Genomic DNA, 10313 nt, shown 5'->3' with positions numbered 1-10313 from the left:
ATATCTTGTATAAGGGTAGGATAAATTGAATATATCTCACCTCGAAGTGAGAAAATGTTCACATTTGAAATATTTGAAATTTTTTCACTTCCATATTCACTCAAAACAAACAAATATCCTCTATATATTTCCCGTATAGCTTCTACATGTAATTGGTTTAACTTTATATCCTACGATACCTACTGTATAGATCGCCGCGCGAATAACATCTAACATCAAGCGCGCACACACACCCTCGATAATTTTTGCTCATTAGTGAGATAATTTCGACTATCAATACAGATACAGATACCTGTTTTTGTGATAGCTTTTTTTGGTAGTTTCGTAAACGTGAGGTCAGTAAGTTCAGGTATTTGAAATTCTTTCGGTTCAATTGACGGAAACAGAGATGGCTTCCTGTGTACTCAGAAAAGTTGCAAATCCGCAGATTTTTCGTTATCTCTCGAAAAATGCAGCATCAATTAATGTAGTTAAAAGACAGACAAGGAAGATACACTCAACACCGTTTGTTCTGCGTAGGTTTCTGAAAATGTCATTTGTTTTTTTTGTTAAAAAATTGCATTTGGTTTTGAAGGACGCTTGCAGCCTTGACATGGATTACTTCCCTTGGTGCATTAGTGGTACTTTCTTGTAAATAAGCTTGTACAGGTTTAAATCTTTAATCTCAGCATTGCTCGTTTTCATTTTTTAGTGTAGCGCTCCTTTTCGTTTTTTAGTGTAGCACTCAGAAACCTGTGGAGTGGAACACTTGCCTAGCAACCTCAGATAATCCAATAATCTTGTAGTCAAATTGAACAAATTGACTGTCAATCAAGTAAAACCAATTATATCGAATGTTCAGTGTATCAGATTAGCGGTCGCGTAGTGCAACCAAAAATCGAACTCTGCGAGTAAAAATAATAAGCTGGGAGCCCAGCTTGTGAGTAATTTTCTGAGCCGTCATGTTTTGTTTACCAGTCAGGGATGTAACTGTTTTAAGTTATGTATAACCTATTTCAGTTTCTTTTTCAAGCATTTTAAACTGCGATAACTTGAAACACTAGCTTACAACCCTGACTGTTTACGTTGGAAATAATGAATTCATGATCTCATGCACCTGACCGCATCTAAATGCCACCTTATCCCATTCCAGGTATTTGGAATCAGCTGTTTCAGACTGTTCCACTTTTATTCGTTTCTTTTATTTCAAAATGTTCCGACGTGAAGTTTTTACAATACATGGTGTATTTTAACTGCAACATAATCACATCAGAATGTCCAAAGCTTGCATTAATTGATTTGAATAATTTTTATTCCCCAAATTTCATACTTTAAATGACCGAACGATGTCGGCGTTTGAAATATATTTTGTATCGCATCAATTGTGGAAACAAAGCGAGTCAATTATTGTCACATTAATTTATTAATTCGGGAATGGCTGCGAATAACATCACAATTATGTCCAATTACTGTCCTGCAAACATCGCTACTTTCACAGGTTATTACCATTTAATTTGCAGTGAAAGCAGAAAGCATAAGGAAGCCACGTGTTATGAAAATAAATTGGTCAACACACTTAGCACATAAATCGAATTGTCGCATGTTGATTACAGGGCTCACTTTTGGGCGCAATTTCGCGATATTCTCATGTTGGTTTTTTTTTGTGAAAATCGCATAAATTTTGCTCAAATGTGTGGCCGTGGATCTTTTGCTGAAATTGTGACTTTTCGCTGCAATGCAGACTAATTTTTTGATTGTATGATGTTTATTAGGCACTTGCATTTTGCTTTTATCTCCATAGAGTGACCAGTGATAATGAATAAAAGTCAAAAATCACCTGTTTTTGCGAAGTGTCAAAAGAAGAAATTGAAGCGTTTGGAAGGCAACGCAGACGAATAGCGGTGACAATAACAACAAGATGGAGAAACCCCTGTTGAAGTCCCTTCATGAAAAAAATGCTGAACGCTCAAAATTCCAAACAAAATGTTTGTAATTGAGGGTGAGGGTTGGGTCAATATGAGTTTGACTTCAAAGCTGTTCTGGTCTAATGGAAGTGTATCAGATGCAGACAGATTAAAACAGCTCTAACTTAACTTCCACTTGGACAGAGCAGCTTTGAAGTAAAAGCTCAAAGTTAACTTACTGACATAGACTCAAATTATTCATGTTAGTAATGCTCGAAAGAACTGTTGTTTAGTCATGAGTTGCAGGGGTTCCCACATGCATTTGCGTCATCCTGTCTGATTAAATCTATTACGTAAACAATACTGCCTTAATCGACCATGCCGTTATTGGAAAAAAATCATCTCTGATTGGTCGAGAGTGCAAAGCAGCCACTGCAAACTTCGCCTTTGATTGACAGGCGAAATAGCTTCTGACAGGGTAGTTCTTTTGTGTACTCAGTAAGGTACGCGTTTGACTATTTTTTTACCTGTCCCGGGGAATTGCGGTTGGAATATTTTGGCATCCTTTTCCAAAAAGTAGAATTAAAGTTAAACGTTTCCGAGAACCCTGGTTGCGCAGATGTAACAAGTTTTACAATGTAAAATATGCAATTTTCAGTTGTTTTTATACGCCCGAATGGACGTATTATGTTATGACGCCGGTGTCCGTCTGTCCGTCCGTCCGTTAGCAATTTTCCGCTCTGTAACTCTTGAACACCTTGAAGGATTTCAAAGAAACTTGATACAAATGTTCACCACATGGAGATGACGTGCAGAGCGCTTGTTTCGGATGACTAGCTTCAAGGTCAAGGACACACTTAGGGGTTAAAGATCATATGAGTGTTTTTCGTGTGCGCTCTGTAACTTGAACTGCTTAAAGGATTTCAAAGAAACTTGGCACAAATGTTCACCACACTGAGACGACATGCAGAGCACTTGTTTCAGGTGACTAGCTTCAAGGTCAAGGTCATACTTAGGAGTGAAAGGTCATATATGACTTTGCTGTGTCCACTCTGTAACTCTTGGACTGCTTGAAGGATTTCAAAGAAACTTGGCACAAATGTTCACCACACTGAGACGACATGCAGAGCACTTGTTTCGGGTGACTAGCTTCAAGGTCAAGGTCATACTTAGGAGTGAAAGGTCATATATGACTTTGCTGTGTCCGCTCTGTAACTCTTGGACTGCTTGGAGGATTTCAAAGAAACTTGGCACAAATGTTCACCACACTGAGGCGACTTGCAGAGTGCATGTTTTGAATGACTCGCTTCAAGGTCAAGGTCACACTTGGGGGTCAAAGGTCATATATGACTTTGCTTTGTATATATTGCTCTGCATTGCAGTGCTCTTGTTTTTATTTGGCAGATCCCTTTTTAGCGTGACTTTTCGAAGAATAAGTAGAGCTATCCTACTCACCAAGGCGTCGGCGTCACACCTTGGTTAAGTTTTTCGTACCAGTCCACATTTTGACAAAGTCTTTTGAGATAAAGCTTTGAAACTTTCAACACTTGTTTACCATCACCATGGCCAGTTATAGGCAAGAGCACATAACTCCATCAAGGATTTTTGCTGAATTATGGCCCCTTTTTAGCTCTACTATTCGAAGAATAAGTAGAGCTATCCTACTCACCACGGCGTGGGCGTCGGTGTCGGCGTCGGCATCACACCTTGGGTTAAGTTTTTCGTACCAGTCCACATTTTGACAAAGTCTTTTGAGATAAAGCTTTGAAACTTTCAACACTTGTTTACCATCATCATGGCCAGTTATAGGCAAGAGCACATAACTCCATCAAGGATTTTGGCTGAATTATGGCCCTTTTTGACTTAAAAATCATGGTTAAGTTTTTCGTACCAGTTCATATTTTGACAAAGTCTTTTGAGATAAAGCTTTGAAACTTTCAACACTTGTTAACCATCACCATGTCCAGTTATAGGTAAGAACACATAACTCCATCTAGGAGTTTGGCTGAATTATGGCCCTTTTTGACTTAGAAATCTGGGTTAATATTTCGTACCAGTTCATATTTTGACAAAGTCTTTTGAGGTAAAGCTTTAAAACTTTCAACACCTGTTAACCATCATTATGTCCAGTTATAGGCAAGAGTACATAACTCCATCAAGGATTTTGGCTGAACTATGGCCCCTTTTGACTTAGAAATCTTGGTTAAGTTTTTCGTATCAGTTCATATTTTTTGTAAAGTGTTTGACATATGGCTTTGAAACTTTTATCACTTGTTTAGTATAATAGTCTCTATCTGTAGGAAAGAGAACATAACTCTGTCATCTATTTTGGCTGAATTATGGCCCTTTTTGGATTTTGAAATTGGTTCTGTTTTCATACAAGTCCATGTTTTGTCAAAACTATTTGACATATGGCTTTTAAACTTTGAACTCTTGTTTATCATTATGATTTCCATCTGTAGGCAAGAGTACATAACTATTTTGACTGAATTATGGCCCTTTTTGGACTTTGAAATTGGCTCATATATTGCCATTTAGTGCAAGACTTATCAAAATCAAAGTAATACAGGAACATTGTTTGTCTTTATCTATTTATTTCTTTTGTCTGAATATCCATGGAAATATTTTGACCCCATTCTTCAATCAGTTCTTCGAATAGTCGAGGGCGCTGTCATCAGACAGCGCTTGTTTGACTTAGAAATCATGGTTAAGTTTTTCGTACCAGTTCATATTTTGACAAAGTCTTTTGACATAAAGCTTTGAAACTTTCAACACTTGTTTATCATCACCATGTCCAGTTACAGGCAAGAGTACATAACTCCATCAAGGATTTTGGCTGAATTATGGCCCCTTTCGACTTAAAAATCTTGGTTAAGTTTTTCGTACCAGTTCATATTTTGACAAAGTCTTTTGAGGTAAAGCTTTGAAACTTTCAACACTTGTTTACCATCACCATATTCAGTTATAGGCAACAGTACATAACTCCATCAAGGATTTTGGCTGAATTATGGCCCCTTTCGACTTAGAATCTTGGTTAAATTTTTCGTACCAGTTCATATTTTGACAAAGTCTTTTGAGGTAAAGCTTTGAAACTTTCAACACTTGTTTACCATCACCATGTTCAGTTATAGGCAAGAACACATAACTCCATCAAGGATTTTGGATTATGGCCCTTTTTGACGTAGAAATCTTGGTTAAGTTTTTTGTACCAGTTCATATTTTGACAAACTCTTTAAAGATAAAGCTTTGAAACTTTCAACACCTGTTTACCATCACCATGTCCAGTTATAGGCAAGAGTTCATAACTTCATCAAGGATTTTGGCTGAATCATGGCCCCTTTTGACTTGGAACTCTTGGTTAAGTTTTTCGTACCAATTCATATTTTGTGTAGTGTTTGACATATGGCTTTGAAACTTCTATTAATGTTCAGTAAAATAGTCTCTATCTGTAGGAAGGAATACATAACTCTGTCATATATTTTGACTGAATTATGGCCCTTTTTGAACTTGGAAATTGGTTCTGTTTTCATACAAGTCCATGTTTTGTCAAAACTATTTGACATATGGCTTTTAAACTTTGAACACTTGTTTATCATCATGATTATCATCTGTAGACAAGAGTACATAACTCTGACAACTATTTTGGCTGAATAATGACCCTTTTAGGACTTTGAAATTGGTTCACACATTGCCATTTAGTGCAAGTCTTATCGAAATCCACAAATACAGGAACATTGTTTGTCTAATATTTTTTTTTTCTTTTCGAGGGCTCAGAGCGAAACTAGTCTATCTGCTTCTGTTTCTATATACACTTAGACTAGTTTCGCTCTGAGCCCTCGTTTTGTCTAAATATCTGTAGAAATATTTTGACCCCATTCTTCAATCCATTCTTCGAATAGTCAAGCGCGCTGTCATCTGACAGCTCTTGTTTGTTCTCTTACAATAATTTTTTTTGTATTACTTCCCTTTTTTGTTACTATAAATAGCTTATTTTGAAACTTTTTTATTATTGGCCGTAGGGAAAAACCAAGACCACTTTTCTGTGGTACAACTTGGATGGTACCTCCAATTTTTAGGTGTATTTTGACATAACTTTACCTGGTAAGAATTTTTTTGTGGACTTAGAATTTTTTTTGGAATTTCTTCTTTTTGTTGTTCCTGTTCTTTGGGCTTCAACAGTCAAGTTCTTTAAATTTTGCTCCCATCCTCTGATGTAACCCTTAGGGCGTATATTGCCCTGCTTGGCGACGCTCTTGTTTATGTTAAGATGTAGCATTTTATTCAAGGTGTTTCCAAACCTTCATCAAAGCCGTGCCTGCCTGTAGGAAGTTATTTACGTCAGTTATTACCAGTAACTATGATGTGTTCATAAATAGCTCTTTCACTAGAGCTTTTTAATAGTGCCATATATGATATTTCACACGATATCTAACAGTTGTTGTCTTCATGAAGTTTACTTAGAAGAGACTGTCACTAATTTTACTATGTATGTTCTTGAAAAAATAAAATTCATTTCAGATTCTTTACTTTTTATATAACTTTAAAGTAAGAGTACTGATTTTCATTTTAGATAGTATAATAAAACTCCTTGTCTTCAAAGACCCTTCAGAAATTATGCAGTGGTGGTTTTTCCGGCTTATATATGTCATTATTGTTATTCAGTATTTATTCTCCCAATTATGCCATTCAAATTATTAACAGCTGGGCTACCAAGTTTCAAGCTGGGCTACCAAATTTTCAGTCTAGGAGCCTAGCTGGCTACCAAGTTCAAAAGTTAATCTGGAACACTGATGTTATAGTAGGAATAATAGTAATATCCTGTTATTTGGACTGTGTTCCATATAAATATTTTAACATATTTTACAGCAAAATTAACGTTGTTTCAGTAAGGTATGTGTTTCAGTAAGAACCGGCTAACCACTTTGGGTTTTCTTTGGGGGATATTTATAATCATATATATTTCTTCAGAAAATGGGGCTTGGCAATCTTTTGGTGGTTTACCTCTGTTGTATAATAAGTGTCTGTGTTTAAATATACAATGATGATGAAAAAAGTGTTTCACAAGTATATAGTTGGGGATGGGGGACCAGTTAAGTGTTCCACACATGTAATGTCTGTGGTGTAGCATTGAGTTACCAGTATTGGTGGGGATAAGGATTCATATAGGTTGAATTTAGTTAATACTCACTCATTAAGCCTTGTGGCAAGACCTACAAACTGATCTAATAAAGATGACCTTGATCTTCCTAAATGGCCATCACCTTCAAACTTAAAACCTCAAAAAACAATGTTTTGGTTAACTAGTTCCACAGACAGTCCATGTTAATGACACGATTTAGTTCATACTCGCAACATTCCTTGTGGCAAAACCTACAAACTGACCTAAATATAAATGATCTTGGCCCTCATATGATCTTCAGCTTCAACTTAAAATCTCAAACAACATTTTTAGCTCAACTATTTGTAGAATAGTAGAGCTATTGGACTCGCCCATGCGTCCGCGTCTGTGTCGGTGTCTGCGTCCCGATTTGGTTAAGTTTTTATATGTAAACTGGTATCTCAGCAACCACTTGTGGGAATGGATTGAAACTTCACACACTTATTCACTGTGATAAACTGACTTACATTGCACAGGTTCCATAACTCTATTTTGCTTTTTTTACAAAATTATGCCCCTTTTTTGACTTATAAATTTTTATTTTAGTTATGGTTTTGTATGTAAGCTGGTATCTCAGTAACCACTTGTGGGAATGGATTGAAACTTCACACACTTAATTACTGTGATAAATTGACTTACATTGCACAGGTTCAATAACTCTATTTTGCTTTTTTACAAAATTATGCCCCTTTTTCAACTTAGAATTTTTTGGTTAAAGTTTTGTATGTAAGCTGGTATCTCAGTAGTCACTTATTGGAATGAATTGAAACTTCACACACTTGTTCACTGTCATGATCTGACATGCACAAAGCAGGTCCCATAACTTTATTTTGCTTTTTTACAAAATTATGCCCCTTTTTCAACAGAAATTTTTGGTTAAGTTTTTGTATGTAAGCTGGTATCTCAGTATCTACAAATGGGAAAGGATTGAAACTTCACACACTTGTTCACTGTCATGATATGACATGCAGTGCAAAGGGTCAATAACTCAACTTCGCATTTTACAAAATCATGCCCCTTTTCCAACTTAGGAGTTTTGGGTTAAATTCTTATATGTAAGCTGGTATCTCAGTATCCACTAATGGGAATGGATTGAAACTTCACACACTTGTCCACTGTCATGAGCTGATAAGCACTATGCAGGTTCCATAACCCTATTTTGCTTTTTTACTAAATTATGCCCCTTTTTCGACTTTTGTATTCATTCAATCAACAAGGCGGTTGAATAGTCGAGCGTTGCTGTCCTCCAACAGCTCGTTAGGTCAACTATTCAAACTACTTGGGAATGGGTTGAAACTCCACACACTTGTTCACTGTCATGATCTGACATGCACCGTGCAGGTCCCATAAATCTACTTTGCATTTTTAGCTCACCTGTCACATAGTGACAAGGTGAGCTTTTGTAATCACCCTTCATCCGTCGTCTGTGCGTCCGTCAGTCCATCAACAATTTCTTGTCTGCACGATAGTGGTTTCATTTATGATTTTATTTTAACCAAACTAGCACACAACTTGTATCACCATAAGATCTTGGTTCCTTTCTTGAACTGGCCAGATCCCTTTATGGGTTCCAGAGTTATCGCCCCTGAAAGGGCCAAAATTAGCTATTTTGACCTTGTCTGCACTATAGCAGCTTCATTTATGATTTGATTTTTACCAAACTTGCACACAACTTGTATCATGATAAGATCTTGGTTCGGCCAGATTCCATTATGGGTTCCAGAGTTATGGCCCCTGATAGGGCCAAAATAAGCTATTTTGACCTTGTCTGCACAATAGTAGCTTCATTTATGATATGAATTTAATCAAACTTGCACAAAACTTGTGTCACCATAAGGTCTTGGTTCTTGTCTTGAACTGGCCAGATTCCATCATTGGTTCCAGAGTTATGGCCCCTGATAGGGCCAAAATTAGCTATTTTGACCTTGTCTGCACAATAGCAGCTTCATTTATGATTTGATTTTTACCAAACTTGCACACAATTTGTATCATGGTAAGATCTTAGTTCGGCCAGATTCCATTATGGGTTCCAGAGTTATGGCCCCTAATAGGGCCAAAATAAGCTATTTTGACCTTGTCTGCACAATAGTAGCTTCATTTATGATATGAATTTAATCAAACTTGCACAAAACTTGTGTCACCATAAGGTCTTGGTTCCTGTCTTGAACTGGCCAGATTCCATCATGGGTTCCAGAGTTATGGCCCTTGATACGCCAAAATAAGCTATTTTGACCTTGTCTGCACAATAGCAGCTTCATTTATGATTTGAATTTAATCAGACTTGCACAAAACTTGTGTCACTATAAGGTCTCGGTTCCTTTCTTGAACTGGCCAGATTCCATCATGGGCTCCAGAGTTATGGCCCCTTAAAAGTCAGAAATTTGTTATTTTGGCTTTTGCAGCCATATAGAGACTTCATTTATGGTTTTATTTGATACAAACTTCCAAAATATCTTCAACAACAATAAATCTTGGATTCCATGACGAATCTATCAGATTCAATCGTAGGTTCCAGAGTTATTTTATATCTGATTACCTCCCCTGATTGTAATCAAAATGGATTTATATCAGTAAGTCCTTATAGGACTTATTTGAAATTTCATAATTATTATTAGTTTGACTGAGACAATCAGGGTAGATAACTTCACATGCTGATAGTACTTATTGAGTACACAACTCCTACTGACTGGGGTCACCAGGTCAAAGGTCAAGGTCACCAGGTCAAACGTTAACTTTTTGCATGAAGGCACTTTACTTGCGAATCACTGCACCCAGGACCTTCAAACTTCACATACTGATAGTACTTATTGAGTACATGTCCCCTACTGACTTTGGGGTCACCAGGTCAAAGGTCAAGGTCTCCTTGTGAAACGTTGACTTTTTGCATGAAGGCACTTTACTTGCAAACCACTGCACCCAGGACCTTCAAACTATTGAGTACATGACCCCTACTGACTTTGGGGTCACCAGGTCAAAGGTCAAGGCGCTGCCGGAGCATTTGTCACCATTAGTGACAGCTCTTGTTTATTATTGGCCGTAGGGAAAAACCGAGACAACTTTTCTGTGGTACAACATGTGATGGTACCTCCAATTTTTAGGTGTATTTTGTCATATCTATACCTTGTAAGATTTTTTGTTCTCTTTGGTTAAATTTCTTCCCTTTGTTGTTCCTGTCCTTTGGATTTAGATATTTTTTTCTGAGGACCTTCTTGTCCTCAAGTGCAATGATAACAGGTGAGCGATATAGGGCCATCTTGGCCCTCTTGTTTCAA

General features: G+C 37.0%; 1 protein-coding gene across 1 annotated transcript in view; it reads left to right on the top strand.

The window, feature by feature from the left end:
- Positions 1-350: 350 nt before the first annotated feature.
- The window catches only part of LOC123549326 (glycine cleavage system H protein, mitochondrial-like), a 32773-nt gene continuing 22810 nt past the window's right edge, over positions 351-10313 (top strand). Inside the window, exon 1 of the mRNA XM_045337330.2 lies at positions 351-515. Within this exon, the coding sequence (XP_045193265.2) occupies positions 389-515 (127 nt within the window). The 5' untranslated portion in view covers positions 351-388. The remainder of the gene's footprint in view (positions 516-10313) is intronic.

This window comes from Mercenaria mercenaria, chromosome 6, assembly GCF_021730395.1.
Source record: "Mercenaria mercenaria strain notata chromosome 6, MADL_Memer_1, whole genome shotgun sequence".
NCBI classification, from domain to species: Eukaryota; Metazoa; Mollusca; class Bivalvia; order Venerida; family Veneridae; genus Mercenaria; species Mercenaria mercenaria.
This window is presented reverse-complemented; position numbering and strand designations above follow the sequence as displayed.